The sequence below is a fragment of the Orcinus orca genome, chromosome 5, assembly GCF_937001465.1.
Source record: "Orcinus orca chromosome 5, mOrcOrc1.1, whole genome shotgun sequence".
NCBI lineage: Eukaryota > Metazoa > Chordata > Mammalia > Artiodactyla > Delphinidae > Orcinus > Orcinus orca.
The window spans coordinates 140,097,251-140,119,390 of NC_064563.1; the positions used below are offsets into that span (position 1 = coordinate 140,097,251).

Sequence of the window (22,140 nt, forward strand, 5' to 3'; positions counted from 1 at the left end):
ACTTTACTGGTAAAGGTATAGTAGAATTCAAAATACCCTAATACTGTAATGGTGGTGTGTAAGTCAGTTTGAACTCTAGCATATAGGCTAAGAGACAAAAGTCTTAAAAATAATTATAGCTACAATATTTTGTTAATGGGTACATAATATAAAAAGTTGTAAATTGGGACAACAACAATATAAGTTGAGGGTGGGAGCAAGTAAATGTGTAGAACACTTTTATGCAACTGAAGTTAAGTTATAAGCTTAACAGTTATAACAACAAGATGTATTATGAAAGCCTCATGGTAACCACAAAGCAAAAACTATCTGCTGTATAGATACATAAATGATAAAGAAAAAAAGAATCAAAGCATACCACTATAAAAAAAATCAACTCACAAAGAAAGACAGCAAAAAAGGAAGAGAGGAACAAAGAAACTACAAAACAGAAAGAAATTAATGAAATAGCAATGGTAAGTCTTTGCCTATCAATAACTACTCTAAATGCAAATGGTTTAAATTTTCTATTTAAAAGGCAAAAAGTAACTGAATGGATAAAAAAACAAAACCCAACTATATATACTGCTTAGAAAAGAGTCATGTAAGCTTTAAAGACACAGGCTGAAAGTGAAGATATTTTATGTAAATGGAAACCAAGAGAGCTGAGACAGCTATACTTATATCACACAATATAGACTTTAAGTCAAACATTGTAACAAAAGACAAAGAAGGTCATTATATTGTTATAATGATAAAGGGGTTAATTAATCAAGAGGCTATAACAATTGTAAACATATATGCACCCAGTATTGAAGCACCTAAATATATTAAACAATTATTAACAAAGCTGAAGGCAAAAAATAGATAGCAATGCAATAATCGTGGGTGATTTCAATACCTCACCTTAAACAGTGGGTAGATCATCCAGAGAGAATCAATTTTAAAGATGGACTTGAAAGACACTTTCAATCAAATAGACCTAATAGACATGTAAAGAACATTCCATCCAACATTCATCTCTAGCACACATGAAACATTCTCCAGGGTAAATCATGTTAGGTCACAAAACAAGTCTTAATAAATTTAGGCAGACTGAAATCATATTGAGTATCTTTTCCAACCACAATGGTATGAGACTAGAAATCAGTAACGAGGAAAGCTGGAAACTTCACAAATACGTGGAAATTAAACAACACACTTCTGAACAACCAACAGGTCAAAGAAGGAATAAAAACATATCTAGAGACAAACAATAATAGAAACACAGCATACAAAAACTTATGCAATGCAGCAAAAGTGGTTCTAAGAGGGAAGTTTATAGCAATGAATGCCTACAATAAGAAAAAAGATCTCAAATAAACAACCTAACCTTACTCCTGAAGGAACTAGAAAAGGAAAAATAAACTAAGCCCAAAGTTAGCATAAGGAATGAAATAAAAATTAGAATATAAATAAAGGAAATAGAGATGAGAAAGACAATAGAAAAAGATCAACAAAACTAATAGTTGGTTTTCTGAAAAGATAAACAAAATTGACAAGCCTTTAGCTAGACTAAGAAAAAAAAAAGAGACTACTCAAATTAATAAAATTATAAATGAAAGAAGAGACATTATAACTGATACCACAGAAATTCAAAGGATCATAAGAGACTACCATGAACAACTATATGCTAATGAATTAATTTAGAAGAAATGGATAATTTCCTAGAAACACACAACTTACCAAGAATGAATGAATGAATGAATGAATGAAAGAATGAATCATGAATTAATAGAAAGTATGAACAGACCAATAATGAGTAAGGAGATTATGGGTAATCAAAAATCTCCAACAAATAAAAGCCCAGATGACTTCACAGGTGAATCCTACCAAACATTTAAAGAAAAATTAATGCCAATCCTTTTCAAACTCTTCTAAAAAACTGAAGGGGAAGGAAAACTTCCAAACTCATTTTACAAGATCAGCATTACCCAGATACAAAAGCCAGACAAAGACACTACAAGAAAAGAAAATTATAGGTCAATCATCAGAGGTTGAACACAGATGCAAAAATCCTCACCAAGATACTAGCAAACTGAATTCAAGAACACATTGAGGACTTTCCTGGTGGCGCAGTGGTCGAGAGTCTGCCTGCCGATGCAGGGGACACGGGTTCATGCCCCGGTCCGGGAAGATCCCACATGCCGCAGAGCGGCTACGCCCGTGAGCCATGGCCGCTGAGCCTGCGCGTCCAGAGCCTGTGCTCCTCAACGGGAGAGGCCACAACAGTGAGAGGCCCGCGCACCGCAAAAAGAAAAAAAAAAAAAAAAAGAACATTAAAATGATCACAAACCATGATTAAGTGGCATTCATCCTTGGGATGCATGGATAACTGAACACATGTAAATCAATAAATGCGATACATCACATTAACGGAATGAAGGATAATAATCAAATGATCATTTCAATAGATGCAGAAAAAGCACTTGACAAAATTTAACATCCTTTCATGATAAAAACTCTCAACAAATCAACTACAAAAGAAATGTTTCTCAGCATAATAAAGGCCATATAGGAAAAGTCCACAGCTACATCATACTCAATGGTAAAATTTTAAAGCCTTTCCTCTAAGATCAGGAACAAGACAAGGATACCTACTCTCACCATTTCTATTCAACATAGTACTGGAAGTCCTAGCCTTAGCAATTAGGCAAGAAAAAGAAATAAAAGGCATCCAACTCAAAAACGAAGTAGCAAAATTATGTTTGCAGATATAATCTTAGACATAGATAACCCTAAAGATTCACCAAAAATCTCTTAGAACTAATAAATAAATTGCAGGATACAAAATCAACATCGGAAAGCAGTTGCATTTCTATACACTAATAACAAACTATCTGAAAGACAAATTAAGAAAGCAATCCCATTTATAGAAACATCAAAAACTATAAAATACTTAGGAATAAATTAAGCAAGGATGTGAAAGACCTGTACTTAAAACTATAAGACAGTGTTGAAACAGACTGAAGAAGAATGGATTGGAATAATTAATATTATGAAAATGTCCATACTACCCAAAGTGTTCTAGAGATTCAGTGCAATTCCTATCAAAATTCTAATGGCATTTTTCACAGAAAAAGAAAAAAAACTACCCTAAAATTTGTATGGAACCACAAAAGACCCTGAAGAGCCACAGTAATCATGAGAAAGAAGAACAAAGATGGAGGTATCATATGTCCTGATTTCAGACTATATTACAAAGCTACAGTAATCAAATAAGTATGGTACTGGCATAAAAACAGTCACATAGACCAGTGGAACAGAATACAGAGCCCAGGGATACACCCACACATATATGGTCAACTAATTTTTGAAAGGGTACCAAAAATCCACACTGGAGAAAGAATAATCTCTTCTAACAAATGGTGCAGAGAAAACCAGGTATCTACATGCAAAAGAATGGACCGTTATCTTACACCACACAAAAAGATTATCTCAAAATGGATCAAAGACTTAAATATAAGAACTGAAACTGTAAAACTCCTGGAGGAAAACAAAGGGAAAAAGATCTTTGACAGTGGTCTTGGCAATCACTTCTTAGATAAGATATCAAAAGTACAGGCAACAGAAGCTAAAATAAACAAGTGGAACTGTATCAAACTAAAGAGCTTCTACACAGCAAAGCAAACAAGCAATAATTTTAAAAGTCAGCCTACAGGATGGGAGAAAATATTCACAAATTGTATACCTGAAAATATACAAAGAACTCATACAACTCAATAGCAAAAAAGCAAATAATCCAATTTAAAAACAGGCAAAGGACCTGAATAGACATTTTTCCAAAGGCATACAAAAGTTATATGAGAAGGTGCTCAACATCACTAATCAACAGGGAAATGCAAATCAAAACCACCTCACACCTGCTAGGATGGCTATTATCAAAAAGACAAAAGATAACAAGTGTCAGTGTGGATGTGGAGAAAAGGGAACCCTTATACACTACTGATGGAAATGTAAACTGATGCAGCCATTATGGAAAACAGCATGGCGGTTCCTCAAAGAAGTAAAAATTTAACTACCCTGTGACCCAGCAATCCCAATCCTGGGTTATATCTGAAGGAACTGAAATCAGTATCTCAAAGAAATATCCATACACCCATGTTCACTGCAGCATTATTCACAATAGCCAAGATATGGAAACAACTTAAAATGTCCTTCAACAGATGAATGAATAAAGAAAATGTGGCACAGATATACAATGGAATATTACTCAAACATAAGAAAAGAATGAAATCTTGTCATTTGCGACAACATGGATGAATTTGGAGATAACCCAGATCGAGAAAGACAAATACTTATGATATCACTTACATGTGGAATTTTTTTTTAAATCCGATTTCATAGAAACAGAAAATAGAATGGTGGTTATCAGGGGTTGGAAGGAGGGGGAAATGTCAAAGGGTATAAATTTCAATTATCAGAAGAATAAGTTCTTCGGGTAATACACAACGTGGTGACTAGTTAATAATATGGTATTGTGGACCTGAAGTTGCTGAAAGTAAATCTTAAGCATTCCCACCACACATGTGCGCGCGCACGCGCGGGCACACAATGAGTTAACAGTGTGAGATAATAGATGTGTTAATTATCTTGATCTTGGTAATCATTCTACAATGAGTATGTATCAATATATCAAATCATTATGTTGTACATTTTAAATATATACAATTATATTTGTCAATTATTCCTCAATAAAGTTTTTTAAAAAGGCTCCACATGTGATTCCCTTGAATGGTTAAGGCTGAGAACCGCTGGTCCCACCTTCACTATCTGAGGCTCAGAGGCCAGTCACCCAGGACACTGAGTCCCAGAGATGACCTGAGAATCGAAGGTCTGTGCTGCCCATCTCCAACATGCTCTATACGTGACCTGCTTCCTCAGTGACCTCCTGAAACCCCCTCTCCTCTTAATCAGTTTAGAGTCTCCCTTTGTGAAAAGGGCAAAGTTAGAACTGCGATTACTTACTGCCCTAATAACTGCTTAGTAGATGCTTTGCAGTCCTGGGTTTTGCCTCACCTTCTGATTCTAGGCACCAGAAGGCGTCCAAATGCTTGTGGCCAGAGCTGCAGAGCTGGACAGGGACCCTTGATATCAATAGGGATCCCCACCCCAGGACAAATTCCTCCGGAATGGGAGAAGCCTGTCTGGCAGGACCACTCTCCCCTTCTTGCCCCTCTAATAACACCTGCTGCCCTTTATGGGATGTGGGTCTTCAGGGTGAGTGGGAGAGGCTGGAAAACTGAAATTCAACCATAAAAAGTCAGGCTGCAGGGAGAGGGCTTGGCCCGCAGGGACTTCCAGGCAGGGCTTCTTTCTCCTCAAAGCTCGGTGCTGCTGGGTCCTCGTGGCCAATGAGGTTGCCCATTGTAACACAAAAATGAGACACAACAAAAACTGCTCTCAGGTGGCCCATCCCTACCCTGCACCCTAGGCTGCCCATCTTTGGAGGCAGAAACAGGTGTGGCTGACAGGTGATAGACTTGAACTCAGACACTCCTGGGGTCAAACCCCAACTGTATGATGTGGGATAAGTCCCCTGACCCCTCGATGCCTCAGTTTCTTCACATCTAATAAAGACATAATACGTGCGTCCCAGAGCCACCGTGAGACCAGAGGAGGGGCTGAAATGAGGACAGAGGCCAAACCCAGGAAGGACTCAGCTCCAGCGCGTCCCTTCTCCAACCCTTCTCAGGCTAACGCTACCGCTCCCCTTTCTCCTCCAACAGCCCCGCTCCCACTTTGATTCTTCCCTGGAAGAATACAGTTTGGGGAGTTCATTTGGGACAGTATCTGGAAGGAGGATGCAGGAAAGCATAAAGTCTGCTAGAAACAGCAAGAAAATGTGGGTTCTGATGCTAAGTCCATGGCCCAGAGCAAGCTTCTCACTGTCTGGGAGCTTCACCCACAAAATGAGGGGTCAGAGTGGATCACCCCGAGGACGTCTCTCACTGCCACCCTCTGATGCTACACATATTCAGAGGCCCAGGGTCGGAGTCACACGATCGAGGGTCAGGTCTGTCTAACACTTCACCTCAAGAGCCTGTGAAATGACAACTGAAGCCCTGGGACCAGGGACCAGGGCGCAGCCCCTCCTCTGGCATCTCTAGGTCAGTGGTTTGCAGACAGCGCACCCTGAAATCACCTGGGGCCTCAACAAATACACATTCCCGGACCTACCTCCCAGAGACTGACTCAGTGGGTCTGGACTGGGCTCGTGCACCCTGGCTGTTTCTGATGCCAGGGTCAGGGGACCCCACCGTGACAAACGTGCTCCTAATAAAGGCTCCTGCTGCCCGCGATGGAGAGCAGCCTCACCGCCACCCTCACATCACTCCGCATTCCTTCTCTCCTCGGAGCCTGTTTCCTTTTCTCTAAAACGTGGCTAATAACACGCCCTCTCAGGGTCAATGTGAAGTCAGGTTCCCTGGGCCCTGAGTCTGCTCTTCCATGTACTAAGGCGTCTCTGCTGGTCAAGAGGCCAGTGATCAAGCCAGGAGGGAGCGTGCTTAAACAGCAGGACCGCAGATCCCAGCCCTCCAGATGCTCGTCCAAGGGTGACCACTCCAGCTCCACTCTGACCACGTGATCCTAATCAGGGGAGGGCAGGTGCCCACCTAAGCCCGCCTGTGCTTCACACACACAGTCACAGGAGCATCAACTTTAGGAGAGTGGGGTATGAAGGTTGACCGAGGTTTGAATCCTAGCTGTGTGACCTCAGCAATAACTCTACCTTCCTGAACCTTTGTCTCCACATTTACAAAATCAGGAAAGTTATTCCCGCACAGATCATTGTTAAGAATTAAACCAGGTTATAAATGTCACGCGTGGGGCAGAGGACCTAACGCTGCCAGGCCTCTACCATCATCATCAGACTGACAAACTCTAGCCCTGCCTGTGAAAAAGTGTTAGCTGAGCATGAGAAGAGGGATAGAATTGAATTCCCTGGCGGTCCAGTGGTTAGGACCCTGCACTCCCACTGCCGAGGGCACAGGTTCAATCCCCTCGCCAGGGAACTAAGATCCCACAAGCGCACAGTGGCGGGGCCGAAAACCAATTTAAAAATTTAAAAAAGAAGAGGGATAGAATTCTCCAATAGGTACTAACCCTACTTTTTTTAAAAGAATAGCTTTATTGAAATATAACTCACATGCCACACCATTCCCCCATTTAAAGTATCTAATTCAATGGGCTTTAGTATATTCAGAGTTGTGCAACTATGACCACAATTTTAGAACGTTTTCATCAACCCAAAAAGAAACCCCCTACTCTTTGGCTGTCACCCTCCAATCCCTCTAGCACCCTGCCCCACGCCACAGCACCTGCTAATCTACTTTCCATCGCTACAGATTGGTCTATTCTGGAAATTTCATGCGAATAAAATTCTATGTGGCCTCTTGTGGCTGGATTCTTTCATTTAGCATAACGTTTTTAAGGTCCATCCGTGTGGCATGTGTTGGTGCCTCATTCCTTTCTATGGCTGCATGATATTCCATTTTATGGGAAGACCACATTTTGTTTATCGATCCGTTCACCCACTGATGGACATCTGGGTTTGGGGCTGTTATGAATAATGCTGCTATGAATATTCATGCTCATGTTTTTGTGTGGACATATGTTTTCAATTCTCTTGGGTATGTACCTAAAGGGGGAATGGCTGGGTCATAAAATAACTCTATGCTTATCAACCTCTTGAGCCACTGCCAAACTATTTTCCAAAGCAGCTACACCATCTTCCTTTCCCACCAGCAGTGTGTGGGGTTCCAATTTCTCCACATCCTCAACAACACGGGTTATTATCCACTTTTCTTATGATTGCTGTGCTAGTGGGTGTGAAGCGGTAACCTTACGTTTTTCTTAAATCTTACTATATTTCTGTGTGTTTTTTTTTAAATTTTACTCATAGCCTGATATTAAAACTACATGGAACAGAAGGAAATTAAACAAAAAAAATATCCCTTCAAGGAAAGGTTACAACAAAATGATGAAGACAGAGAAATGCCCTCTGCAAGGTGAGTGGGAACAGCCCTGGAGAGACAGCAGATGGCACTGCTGTACATGACGCATTGTATCGTTGTATGTGGTACAATGACACCGTTGTATGTGGTACACTGCACTGTTGTATGTGGTATGACATTGTTGCCTGTGGTACAATGACCCTGGTGTATGTGATACAATGACAGTGGTGTGTGTGGTACATTGGCAGGGATGTAGAAAAGTGCATCAGGCCTTCCTCCTAATCTTCTTGTACCCTTTAATTCACACGTAACTTCCTGGACCTGTAAAACAAAGCTCTTTTCCAAGTAAACCAACATGGTGGCATTCCTGACAAAGCTTTGTATTCAAATGTCAGCTGACAACCCAAAATAGGTTTTGTTGTACTTTCCTCCTCAGGACAAAACTTACTGCTGCCCAACACTAATCTATCACAGAATATAGCTGCGGTTTACCAACTAAAGGAGGAGCTAAAATAAGTCGCCCATTTCTGTGCCCGGACTCCCCTCCAAGGGGGTGTCCAGGTGTTTCAGTGAAAGCCATTGTCACAGCATTACAGCACTGATTTCCTGAAAGGTCATTAACAGTCTCCACCTTCAGGCAGAAGCACTTAAAGTGCCCCAGTCCGAGGAGAGTCTCCTCTATTTTTATCTTGAAAGATTTCAGGAATGCCTCAAATCATCCTTCACTTCTTGGTGTCTGTCCCCTCAGGCCAAGGCAGCAGTTGGAGGTTTACCACCCACAGACTCCGGAACCAGATACCAACAAGGATGGGTGTACTACAAAACCGCAGGCCTGCCCAAGGCCTAGGAGAGAGAAAACAAAAAAGGGGGAAGGAGAACAATGGCAGTGGTGGGGAGAGGCGGTACATGGGAGAAGGGAGCAAACGGTTCTGCTGGTAAAGGACAGTGCAGGCTGCCCCCCTGTGTGGGCAGACGCGGGGTGCTGGCCCTCACAGGGACTGACTGGCAAGGACAAGCCTAGGGACGCAGTGTGTGGCCTCCCTGGGGTTCGCCCTGAGGGCCAGACTGTCCACAGGAGCCACGCATTTCTTGCAAGGAGTCTGAATGCATTTATACACCAAGGGTCATCTGCAAACTGTAAGTCTTATACTTCTGTTTTCTTTTTTTTTTAATTAATTTTTATTGGAGTATAGTTAATTTACAATGTTGTGCTAGTTACACATATACATATATCCACTCTTCTTTAGATTCTTTTCCCATATAGGTCATTACAGAGCACTGAGTAGAGTCCCCCATGCTACACAGTAGGCCCTTATTATACTGCTGTTTACAACTAAGGGTAGATCTGTCATGGATGATGAAATAGCTCTCATTTGTCAATGTCTCTGAGTAGTTGCCTCTTGTCATTGTTCATTTTTTCTAACCACGGACAACTAAAGTCCCACATGCACCTGAGAAGTTTTTCCTGTTGGGGGGTGAGGGGCTTTAATTTCTAAAGGTATAAAGCACTCTCAAGTAAGAATTAATATATTTAGGTCCTAAATGTCCACGAATAGGGGACAGGAAAAATAAATGGTGCTGTAGTGCAGGGTCAGCACCCCACGGCTCGTGGCCTGTCTTGGTAAATCAGGCTTTACTGAAACACAGGCATGCGTGTCTATACACTGTCCACAGCTGCTGTGCACTACAACTGGGCCAAAGACCATATGGCCCAGAAAGCTTCAAACATGTACTATTTGGTCCTTTACAGAAAAAGCTGGTGAACCCCTGGTAGAGTGTATCATGAAACACACTACAGCTATTAAAAAGCAGAGTAAGGGGGGACTTCCCTGGAGGTCCAATGGTTAAGACTTCGCCTTCCAATGCAGGGGGTGCGGGTTCGATCCCTGGTCAGGGAGCTAAGATCCCACATGCCTCGTGGCCAAAAAACGGAAACGTAAAACAGAAGCAAAGATGGTAACAAATTCAATAAAGACTTTTAAAAAAATGGTCCACGTCAAAAAAATCTTTAAAACAACAACAACAAAGTCAACCTCAACTGCATCTATGAACAGGGAGAGATGCTCAAGATACAATAATGAAGATGTTTTATTTCCAACTCTGATCCCTGAGGTGAGTGGGCTCCGTTCACTTGTTTTTTGTTGAGCTTCACGAGAGGAATTCGCTTCTGGGGAAGGCTGAAAACAGGGCAGGGAAGACAGGACTCTGGGCAACAGAAACGCCGGGGCTGGGGCAGCCCCCACCCCCCATGACCCATTCAGGGATCCCCGAGGCCTGAGGAGCGTATACACCCCCTTCCCACGCTAGTTCTGAAAAGGATAAAAAATACTCCTAGGTAAGGACAGAGGTCAAAATATAGCCATAGCCTTAGGTCAGTTTCCCTACACAGAGGCCCAGAATCAAGACGTCCCCACTGCGGCACGGCTGCGCTGGGTGGAGCTGGGTTCCCCCAGGGGCGAAGCGGAAAGAGCTACGCAGGGGGCCCAGCCCTTCTTCCCAAACTGGCAGTCACGTAATCCCTGCCCAGCGAGGTGCGGAGACCCGCCCCGTCCTCCTGGAAATCCCCAGAAGCTTCCTGCAACGGCCAGCTCGATGCGTCCAGGCCGGGAAGGCACGCAGGCCGAGCCGCTGGCTTCACGCAGCACAGAGGCCAGCCCCTCGCTCCCCGGGCAGGACCCTCTTCCGCCCCGGGACCAGCCACGCTGCGCCTGTGCGCTCGCGCCTTCCCGGGGAGGGCGGCGGGACCGGGCGCGGCCACGACAGCCGGAGGAGGGACCGGCTCCCGGGATGTTTCTCATCCCCGCTCTCACATCGCAGGGCGGCGAGAGCGAGGCCGACCCTGTCGCGGACTCCCCAACATAACCTGCAGTGAAGCCGCGCGCCCACCAAGGCCGGTGGGCGAGGAGCGCGGCCGTCGGTGAGGATGGAAGAGAGGCACGTACCCGAGTCAGGAGAGCGCGGAACTCCGGACACTGACGCCCCCGAGCTGTGACCCGTGTCCCCCAGAGGGTCAGCTGAGAGGCACCGTCGCTCTGCCACACGCTAGGTGTGGGATTTCCGGCCGTTTCTTCCGGTCTTTGTTTGTAAAATAGGGCGGCTGTGAGGCTTCCGTAAAACTCCGCGCACCAAGCCCGAGCACAGGGCCTCGACCCAGCGACGCTAACGTTTAATAAACGTTACTGCTGTATGTTTCAACAACGTCCAGTTTTTATAATAAGCACGTATTTGCTTCTGGGATATATGATGACACCCGCTCTGACCCCCTCACAGTTGTTAACTGACGGGCATGAAAGCGCTGTGAGAAGTTTAAATCCAGAGCCAAGATCTAAAAAGTACTAATTAGAGCACACTTTATATAAAACCCATACTCAGAGTGCCGTCAACAGCCTAAAGGGCTTGTATTGTCTTCTTAAAAAAAAAAAAAAAAGAAAAAAAAGGAAAGCAAAGCCTGAATTCAAAATGACCAAGTGAGCACAAAACTTTATCTCCTATTCCTCCCAATACCCCCATTAAAATGAAGAAAAGGAGCAGAATAAAAGGGTTAAACACCCACCACAAAGCATGGGAAAGGGACACGGGCTGCACAGAGATCTGAACACATTCTGGGAAACTGTAAACAGAGGGAGGACTGGTGAGGCTCCACGAGTCTCCTGTTGGACAAGGACGAACTCACTTGCTGCGCACAGAAATCACAGGTAGTCCGGGCTGGAGGGGCCCTCCCCGTGAGCTAATCCCTGGTCCTCAGCGGACAGGGGAGGCGCAGACGGGGAGCGGCAGCCCCACCGGGGCCTGTGCCACAGGCCCTGCTGCTAGGTGGGAGCACAGGGGACCCCCGTAACAATCTCGTTTCCAGATGGGCAGTCAAGGACAGAAGATTCAAAGTGAGTTGCTCTAGCTCAGAGCGGCGGGGGCGGAGCCCGGCTGGGAGCCAAGCCGGCTGGGCACCGCCCCACACTGCCCCCTCCGAAGCCACCCAGCCACTCACCGCCACATGCTACATGCCCCTCAACCCTAACCCGCTGGCATCAGAGCACAGAGCAGCACGACGTCTTGTGCTCTTACGGCCGCTGAGTCAGGTAAGAAGCAGGACACCCAGAGGAAGACCACAAACGGGGCCCCGGGCTGACCCCGGCCCCCTCCCAGCCTCGCCCTCCCGTGACAATTCATTCGTTCCTGGGACGTCTTCCTCCAGGACTGCTATTTGCTTTGACAGCAACAGAAATGCTGATGGGACGGAGTCCCCAGGACCTGCTCTGCCCCTACAGATGCCCTTCGACGTCCCCAAGCAGCCACCACTCCTCCCCACAGACAGACAGAAGCAGGGGAATAGGATTAAGCAGATAACTGTTTAATAGAAACCGTTGATTGACTGTAAATGATTCTATATAAAATAAACCTTAGTTTAAAAATGTTTAAGAAGTCACACCCACCATTGGAGGTGATCACCTGCACTTCGGTGAAGTTACGTAAAAGCTGTTTGCAAACTGGTTAGGGTCTCAGCAGAGGCCTGGAGAATCTTCAGCTCTTCTGTCCACAGTGTTTCTACCAAAGTTAGTTGGTTTATCAAAGACACTTCTTCATCTTTCATATGAGAAACCTGGAAGTTATTTTTAAATGATTTTCTTTAGTGTAGTAAAATATACATAAACATAAAATTTAACATTTTAGGGCTTCCCTGGTGGCGCAGTGGTTGAGAGTCCGCCTGCCGATGCAAGGGACATGGGTTCGTGCCCCGGTCCGGGAAGATCCCACATGCCGCGGAGCGGCTGGGCCCGTGAGCCATGGCCGCTGAGCCTGCGCGTCCGGAGCCTGTGCTCCGCAACGGGAGAGGCCACAGCAGTGAGAGGCCCGCGTACCGCAAAAAAAAAAAAAAATTAACATTCTGACCACTTTTAAATGTACAATTCAGCGGCACTAAGTACATTCACAGTGTTATATAACTACAGCCACCATCCATCTCCAGAACTTTTTCATCATCCCAAACAGAAACTCTGTACCCATCAAACATTAACTCCCCATTTCCCCCTCCACAAATCCCTGGTAACCTCTACTCTACTTTCTGTCTCTATAAATTTGCCTATTCCAGATATCTCATTTAAGTGGAATCATACAGTACAGGGTATTTGTCTTTTTGGGTCATGGTTTATTTCACTCAACACAAGGTCTTCAAGGTTCAATAAAATTATTTTTTTTAATCCTAGTAATGTTTTCATTCAAATAAGCTAATTCCTCATTTAATTAAAACGTTCATTAAATAAAAGGGAAAGACGGGACTTCCCTTGTGGTGCAGTGGTTAAGAATCAGCCTGCCAATGCAGGCGACATGGGTTCGATCCCTGGTCAGGGAAGATTCCACATGCCGTGGAGCAACTAAGCCCTGCGCCGCAACTACTGAGCCCACGCACCACAATTACAGAAGCCTGCGCCCTCTAGGGCCCGCGTGCCACAACTACTGAAGCCCCGCGCGCCTAGAGCACATGCTCCACAACAAAAGAAGCCACCGCAATGAGAAGCCTGTGCACTGCGACGAAGAGCAGCCCCTGCTCGCCACAACTAGAGAAAGCCCGTGTGCAGCAACGAAGACCCAACCCGGCCAAAAAAAAATTTTTTTAACTAAAAGAAATTTAAAAATAAAAGGGAAAGAGTACCTTAAAAATCTGTTACCAAGAATTCATGCAATAATTTTACCTATTAAAAGGTGTAGACACATGTTAACAGTCAAAACACGAATTACATCAGTGTTCATTTATTAAGGCATTAACAACACCCTAAGAAGGTGGACTATCCCTATCCAACAAGCATCAGTACAAAACAACTTCATCAACACACTTAGGAAAAGAACGCAATATTCTAGAAGCATACCTTTTGAAGTACAGCCTTACTCTCCTTGATGAAATAATGGCATATTTTCTGGGCTATGTCCAAACTTGCCTTCTCATTTGTATCTGAAATTATTTCCCCAATAAGTACTTTTTTCCAGCATGTCCTAGAACCAAAATATTCAATAAGGTCATTTCAGCAGGTTTTCAAAAACAAAGGCGGCTTTTCCACTTGAACACTTCTCCTATTTTTCCAGAAATATAATAAAACTCATTCCATCAGCATGTTCCCTCAAACCTCCCACCACACGCAGGTCCTGTGTTGGAGCAGACGAGGTATACAGGACAGAAGAAGGAACGCTGAGGATAAGAAGCGAGGGAACTGGCGCTCTTTGCAGGCAGGGCCTGAGTTTTATTAGTGCCACAATCCTGTGTCTGGCACATGAGTAAGAAGAGTCGCGTCCACCAGCCATAGGAAGAGAACAAGGGACAGACAGGAAGGTGAGTCCACAGTCAAAGTACTACTGACTAAGGAGCAAAGGCGGAGGTTTTCCTTTTCTTCAAATGACAGCCTCTCCTAAAAAAAATGGCAAACAGAACAGGACATGTTTCACAAAGTAAAATGCTCTACAGATGGAAAGAGGAATCTACAGTGAAGCCTTTCTCTACATGCAGGTCCTTCCAATTTTACACTGAGGAAGTCCGTAGGAAATGGGGCTCAGTGGGCTGGCGGGGCCAGCTTTCTGCAGAGGAGGCAAGAGGGGGCCACGGCCAATGTGCCGAGCAGGAGGGGCTGAGTCAAGCCTACAGGCCGGTGAGGAGCACTAAACAGGGAGGAAGGGGGCGGGGGGACAGATGCTGGATGCACAGAACGCGAAAGTGCACGTGGCTGAGGAGGGAAAGGCCACGGTGACAGCTCTACCATCCCAGTGGAGGGCACAGAAGTCGCTGAGAAATTCAGAACAGCCCAAGAGCCACACAGAAAATGAAGTCTTAGATGTCATCAGCTTCAGGGATCATGGCGGCAATCCCAGAGCAGATGAGTTCTCGGGAAAGAAAGGAAGTCGAGAAATAACATTAGGGACTTCCCTGGCGGTCCAGTGGTTAAGACTCCGCACTTCCACTGCAGGGGGCACGGGTTCAGTGCCTGGTTGGGGAACTAAGATCCTGCATGCGCGTGGCACGGCCAAAAAAAAAAAAAGGAAGAAAGAAAGAAGGAACGCCATTACTGTGTGCCAGGAACAGTGCTTTATACGCAGCCAGTATCTGTTTTAATCTTCACAAACGCCTAGCAAAGAAAGCATTATAATCCCCACCTCAGACACAAAGAAACTGAGAATCCGGAACAGTAAAGCACTCACCCTAAGTGACGGAGCTAATGAGAGGCAGAACTAGCGTGCAAATACCCGTCAGGCAGAATCCCAAACACATGCTTCCTCTGCCACACCACTCAGGTAGTCAGAAAGCACCCAAAGGGAAGAAAGGAGGCCTCAGGAGGACCTCTGGGAAACATCCAGTTGCTTTATTTAATTTGAGGTTGACGTCTCCAAGAACGACTTAAAGAAACTTATGTGGGTATGCACGAGATAAAATAAAACACAAGATGAATGGATAGGGAAAACAAGATGAAGGGAAGAAGAAGAAAGATAAGATACAGCCAGGAATGAGTCAGTGACAAATTGTATGCCTTAGAATCCTGCACACATGGATGGACCACAAATTTGCCTCTGAGTTTTCTAGCGAGCAATGAAAAGCAGGAAACACATCAGATACAGAATTCAGTGTCTCTACGACAAAAACACACCATCTGCTGAGAAGAGACACAACTGCTTCTGGTGTTGAGACCAGGGGATAGTTTTTCTCCCCAAGTCCCTACAGAAAAGGAAGTAAGCAACACTGTAAACAGCAACATCACGGGCACGATGGAATGAGCACAAACTACTTCCAGGCACTGTGCTGAGGGCTGCTTCTAGGCGTTATCTCACCTAATCCTCCCAACTGCTCGAGGACGGGGTTCGCCATCTTCAGGAAGTCCTCCCTGTGGTGTCTCTCACCTGAGATTTGCTAAGTAGCAGGCATTACTCCCCGACTCCCTCGCAAGGAGCTCCAGGGCTGGGCAGCGCACGGCCGCGCGTGTGACCATCCTTTCCACACTAAGGGAAGGACCAACAGCCTCTCAGGAATAGTGAGGACCTGACCAGGATGCGTGTCTACACCAGGGGCTCCTCCACCTGCCTCCTCTATGGAAATATCCAGGCCTCTCCTTGAGCAGGCGTCTGGATCTGCCCCCAGGACAGAACCGGGGGGGACCCGGCCAGTGGTCAGGAGCTCGGCCTGTTCCCAGGAAAAATCCACCTGCTCAGAGGCTCTCCTCTGACCAGGGCCAACGCGCACGCTTTTCCAAGTGTTTGCCCTGAACAACGAGCTGCAGGTCACCAGGGGGATACATGTGAGGAGAGACCAGTTCTCAGGCCTGTGTACTCTGACTATAACTCTAAAACCAGAATTCCAGAAATGGTGCAAACCTAGAAGTGAACCACTCCCCACACGGGCAAGTTACACAGAGAATAAGCAACCCCAATATACAAGGGCATTCCTTTCTCCTCTGAGGTTGGGCCTTTGAATGTAAGCCCCAAAAAAGCCAAAGTTATGTCCAAATCGTAGCTACAGCTCATGACCAACACACAGGGAACTTACAATTCTTCAGCTTCCAGACATAACAACTTAAGAGCTGTGAGTAACCGCCAAGACGGTCCATCCCATCCAAACGTCAAATTTCTAAAGTAGAAAAGAACAGATATATGTATATGTATAACTAAATCACTTTGTTGTCCACCTGAAACTGACACAAGATTGTAAATCGACTACACTCCAACATAAAATAAAAATTAAATTAAAAAAAAAAATTACCAGTCTGTCATTTCAGTACTTCATTACATCACGGTAAATGACTGAAAATCCAAACATTTTTTTAAAGGGGCCACTAAACATGGCACAACCCATGGTCTTAGTCACAAAGAGAAAAGTAAGTCTGCAAATACTTACGAATAAGGCCTGAGTAACAAAAAATTCTTTGTGTTAAAAAAAAAAAAAGTAGGGCTTCCCTGGTGGTGCAGTGGTTGAGAGTCTGCCTGCCAATGCAGGGGACACGGGTTCGTGCCCCGGTCCGGGAAGGTCCCACATGCTGCGGAGCGGCTGGGCCCGTGGGCCATGGCCGCTGAGCCTGCGCGTCCGGAGCCTGTGCTCCGCAACGGGAGAGGCCACAACAGTGAGAGGCCCGCGTACCGCAAAAAAAAAAAAGTAAAAAGCTATTTTTATTTGGTAAGAAGCTGAACTTGGATGAGGGGGCCACAGTGAGATGAATGATGAAGAATCTGGATGATCCTCTGGATGAAACAAATGGCAGCCAACAGAGCTAGTGTCCCTCACAGTGCTGCTGGATTATTTAAAACTTAATTTCACCTACAGAAGAAAATCTGAAAGGGAGGGTTGTCAAACCCAGTTTATCCCACTTGGCGTGGAATCACCTAGGCTCCTCCCATCCCAAGAGCCTGCATCCTGTTGCCGGGTGACTGACGGCCAGGCTGGCCTGCAGTAGCCGATGCCACCCCACCTGACCACATGTTTGCCACAAACATACTGGGCCACCGATCAGTACGTACGGGGCTCTCCCGGTACAGAACTTGAGACTTCAGGCTTGTATCTTAGGTCCCCAAACAAGTCGCCTGACCAGCAAATTCCCCTCCTGTGTATCCCGCAACATGAAGCACGATGTGCCGCACAGAGTAAATGCTCGGTAAGTAGCTACCTGTCACGGGATACAAGTCGGGAGGCAGCTCACACCTGTAAAAATCCCAGCTCTCAACTTCTCATCAAGATTTCCTGAAGGAATAATTACTGGAGAGAAACACTTACTCTATAAAGTCGTGATCCTCTAAAATGGAAATCTTTTGGTTCATCCGTTTATCTGTTGATGGAAGATATTTAACGAGTATATCTGCATTAAAAAAAAAAATCAGGCTGAGATTTAGGGTATAATTCAGGTGGAAGAGAGGGGGGACCCTTTCTTCTCAGCTTACTTTCGTTCCCGTTAGCAATCAAGACATGTGTAAACAATTTTACCTATTTCACATCCAAAAAATCTAGTCTTCAAGCCCAACTCAATGGGAGTATGATTCAGCCCTCTGGAAAGCTACAAGAATTCCAAGGCAGGGGACAAAACGTCTGCTACCTCAGCTGCTGCTCTCACTAAGCAAATCAACCCGTGAAATCGGGTAATGAAGACATTAGCAGGACTGCTGAGAAATTACACCCACCAGAAGTACAGACTCCGTACAAACATGAGGAAATGTTTCCAAGACTCAGTTTTTAAAAGCCAGAATTCAAAACTGTCTGGATATTAGTGACTGTAATCATAAACAACTGAAAATGAACATGCAAAAATTAACAAAGCTTTTTGGGGTCATAGGATAATGAGGGATTTTTCTATTTCTAAAATTTTTTACATTTCTCTACTTTTATTTTTTAAATGCAGAAATAATGAAAGTGTGAATTTTGTTCAAATTATTTAACAAATCAATACTTCATGGTCATCAATATTAAAGTTATTCTCATAATATAAGGCTAATTTCAAAGCTAGCTTTCTAAGAGACCCAGCAAGGCCCAGTTTTCGCTTTTCCATTTCATTCTGAGAAATAACATTATTACTTTGGCTACTAATAGGATGGAGTAGTATCACCTTGACCAAGTCTCTATTTCCATTAGAACTTATATTAAAACTACCTCAAATTATACACTCCGTAAATCTCTAGCCATTTCTTCAAAGCCTAGAAAACGATTTATCTGCTGCTTCAAGGAAGGGGGAAAAAATTAGCCCACTATGTACTATTTTTAATACCATATTTGAAATTTTCACAGCATAAATTTAATAGGTAAATCATTATTTTAAAAAGAGTAATACCAATGATGACGCTAGGTAACAAAAGAACATAAATGGAATGCATATTTTATCATGCCATTAAGCCGCCCAGAGAAGGACTGTGTAACATATTTACCATGTGATTGGTACACCACCTTACACACAGTGGGTGCTTCATAAATATTTTTTACTTGTTGCTCTCTAATCCTATTTTATCTTTAGTGACAATGTTTCAGTACAAAAATTTCCACTTCTTGCCATCTATTAATACTCTATTTATTTCCCTAGCAGTTTCTCTTTTCTTCCATTCTACTGTCTGACCTAATGCAATAAAAATCTCAGTTCTTCTTATCCTCAACACCGATCAAAGCTTTGCTGGTTTTACTTCAACAATGAAATGACGTGGTCAATAAGAATTAGGCTAGCCCTGCCTAGGAGAAAATAAATGATACACACGTTAAGGTTTTGCCATTGTGACAAAAACTTAACATAACCACAGATGGGGGGGCGGGGAATTCTATCATCTTAGTGATCAGAACCAAAGTTAATTCCAACCTTTTGAGACATAAACACAAGCATGAGGATTGCGGACGGAAACAAATCCATACTCGAGGAGCAGGCGGTGGTTATCGTGAGGGCCATAGCAGATGAGCACCTCTTGGTGTTTCCCACAGCTCACAGCTGTTCTAATTTCATAACAGCGAGTTTCCTCATTAAATGCTGCTTTTACCTAGAAAAAAGAATTGTAAAAGATGTTTTTAGAGCAAAGCAGAAAACTAAAAAGATTAAGTGAGCGTATGAATTTAAGCAGGATGCCGCTTTCAAGCACTCATCACGGAATTTATCCACCTGGAGAAAAAATGCCACGTCCGCACTTTGGCCTCTTTGGTTCTCCTCGACTTCCCCCCATCGGGGTGGGAGGGAGTCCCACCTGGGGGCTCTGAGGATGGCCAAACACACGACACCTGACAGCGGACAGATGACTAATGGCAGTTTATTGTAAGTCACCCATACGGCCACACAGGGGCTGCGCCTGGGAGCGGAGTGTCAGCAGAGGCCATGGGAAGCAGGCCTGCAGGCGCAAGGGGTGACGCCCTGGTTCCCCGGGGCGATGTGATTTGCCTGTTTGAATAATTTTGAGGGCTGGCAGGGAGTTGACACGCATTCGGTTGAGGACCAGGTGGGCTACAGCCAGTCCGGCTGAGGGCAACTTCCTGCTGGGTGGGAAATATCCGGAGAGGGCGGAGGAACTCACGGTCAGGCCTTCGGGGCCCCGCGAGGCCCAGACATCCAGGCCGAGCATGAAATTTCAGGTCCTACGATACACACACAGCCTTTTGTGAACAGCATGATGTTGGCTGATACTGTCATATGGATTTTGTGACAGCTTTGTTAGGTAACAGGCAGAGAGGAAAAGACCAAGGAGACCGACTGCTCCCACAACAAGCGGCGGGTACAAGCACCGAGGCCTTCTCACCAAGCAGCAAACTGCAGTGAGACGGGGATGAGGACCAGGCTGAAATTCTAGCTTTTGTGGCACCTACAAGAGGTCAGGGCCAAGGCCAGCGGTGTCACGTCAAACGCCAGCTGCAGCGCACTTTTTTTTTTTTTTGCGGTACGCGGGCCTCTCACTGCTGTGGCCTCTCCCACTGCGGAGCACAGTCTCCGGATACGAAGGCTCAGCGGCCATGGCTCGCAGGCTCAGCCACTCCGCAGCATGTGGGATCTTCCCGGACCGGGGCACGAACCCGTGTCCCCTGCATCGGCAGCGGACTCTCAACCACTGCGCCACCAGGGAAGCTCTCCTTTGCTTAATTTTGTTAGAAATGCATCTTTCTACAAAAGCAAGGAGCAGACAGGCACAGCGATGGCCGTAGCCTAAGAAAGCACAGGGAGGGTCTCCCCTCCATCCCCACGCTCTCGTCTCGTGGGCACGTGGGCTTCTCAGGGTGGCGTGGGTCACGAAGAGGACAGCGTGAGCGCAGGTCCCGCCAGTGCGCCTGCAAGCGCACCCTGAACAGGCAACAGGTTAGCTGACACACAGACATCCTTTGCCCTCGTGCCAGGCCTTCAGCCCCGTGTGCCCCGCAGATATAATCATCTCCTTTATGTGCTGGAGCAGAGAAGCCTGGGGAAGAAGAGATCCCCGACTGACTCCCAAAGTGGGACCCCTTAACGATTTCCCACAAATAGCCATCCAGCCAGAAACTGTTGATTGATTGAACAGGCCTACTATGTGCCAGGCCCTGTGCTGAGCACTGGCGTTACAAAAAGTACAAGGCAAAGTACTTGTCCTCTAAGACTGCAGAGCTCCAAGCGGGGAAGGAGCAAGTCCCTCAGAGATCACGGCAAAATGCTGACAGCGATGCCACCAAGTGTGAAAGGGAAAGAGACAGGAAAGCAAGCGAGACTTTAGCCGCAGGTCTGAAAGGAGGAAGAAGGATGCTGCACCATGGGGAGGTGGGGGAGGGCTAGGGTTCGGGGCATAGAGGGGATAGACCACCTGCAGGCCTGGAGAGCAGAGCAGGGAAAGTGGCAAAGGAAAAGGATGCCGGCGGGGAAAGAGGGTCGGGAAGAAAGAGAGAAGCCTACCTGACAGCAGGTGGGCTTACCAGCTGCACCTCTCCCTGCGGTTCTGCTGGCTCTTCCGAGTCACAGGTTCTACACGTTAGAGTCCTTCCTATTGAAACCAAACACAGGTCTCCCGGTTAACGTCTCACCTGGGCGTCAGGGCTGTGGTTCAGCAGATCGAGGAACGGGGCGAGCACGCAGGTGTCCGGCTCTGCGGAAAAGCACTGCCTCGGCGCGCGCTTCATGTACACAGCCCTGGTGTTGACAGTGCACCAAGCCCACAGGAGGGCGCTGTAGCTGAAGATGCTCTCGACGGCCTCCGAAAACAGAGGCTGCAGGGAAGAGAAAAAGTCTCTGGAGGAAGAAACGAACTCCTGCACGTGGGTTCTCTGTTCTCTGGCCTTTGCTTTCAAAGGTCTGGGAAGAAGATTCACCACTTCTGGCTCCAAACAAACAGGGCAGGTGTAGGCCTTGGGCAAAACCTCCAGGTAAGGCTTCCAGGGAGACCGGTCCCCAGCATGCTTTTCTGAAACTAAAAAGGTGCAAAGAGCCAGCACAGGAGATGGAGGAGGCTGCCACCTTTTAAAATGAAAAGTAGATTAAAGGAATTACTTTCATTCAAAATACGGCGTAAGCAAGAAGTACAGACATCCTAGGGCTTAGTTCTGCTCCCAGAGGGACTGTGGCCAAGCTCACCTAATGCACCCAAGAGAGGTCTTCCTTCCTCAAGGCTTTCCTCCCCGGATTGCACCCCAGTACAAATGCAGTGAACCCGTCACACTGATACAAGAACTGGCTCACTAACCCAAGCTCCAGCTTTGTTTGCCAGAGATTCTTTCTTGCAAAAACCTCTTTGC

At 45.7% G+C, this 22,140-nt stretch overlaps 1 protein-coding gene across 13 annotated transcripts in view; it reads right to left on the reverse strand.

Moving 5' to 3' along the window:
- SETD4 (SET domain containing 4) overlaps positions 1-22,140 on the reverse strand; it is a 282,732-nt gene that overhangs the window by 246,715 nt on the left and 13,877 nt on the right. For 7 of the 13 annotated variants that reach the window (XR_007477398.1, XR_007477396.1, XR_007477397.1 and 4 more), the window contains exons 6-11: positions 21,433-21,862; positions 19,268-19,442; positions 17,710-17,791; positions 16,492-16,572; positions 13,838-13,961; positions 12,407-12,573 (exon numbers count right to left, since the gene is read on the reverse strand). Coding sequence is in view for 8 of the 13 variants with exons in the window: in XM_033418251.2 (XP_033274142.1) it covers positions 12,439-12,573; positions 13,838-13,961; positions 16,492-16,572; positions 17,710-17,791; positions 19,268-19,442; positions 21,433-21,862 (1,027 nt within the window). In the remaining 5 variants the exon portion in view is untranslated. Of the gene's footprint in view, positions 1-12,303; positions 12,574-13,837; positions 13,962-16,491; positions 16,573-17,709; positions 17,792-19,267; positions 19,443-21,432; positions 21,863-22,140 lie in introns of those variants that run through there. The other 6 variants (XM_033418254.2, XM_004264543.3, XM_033418255.2 and 3 more) reach the window with 1 other exon arrangement.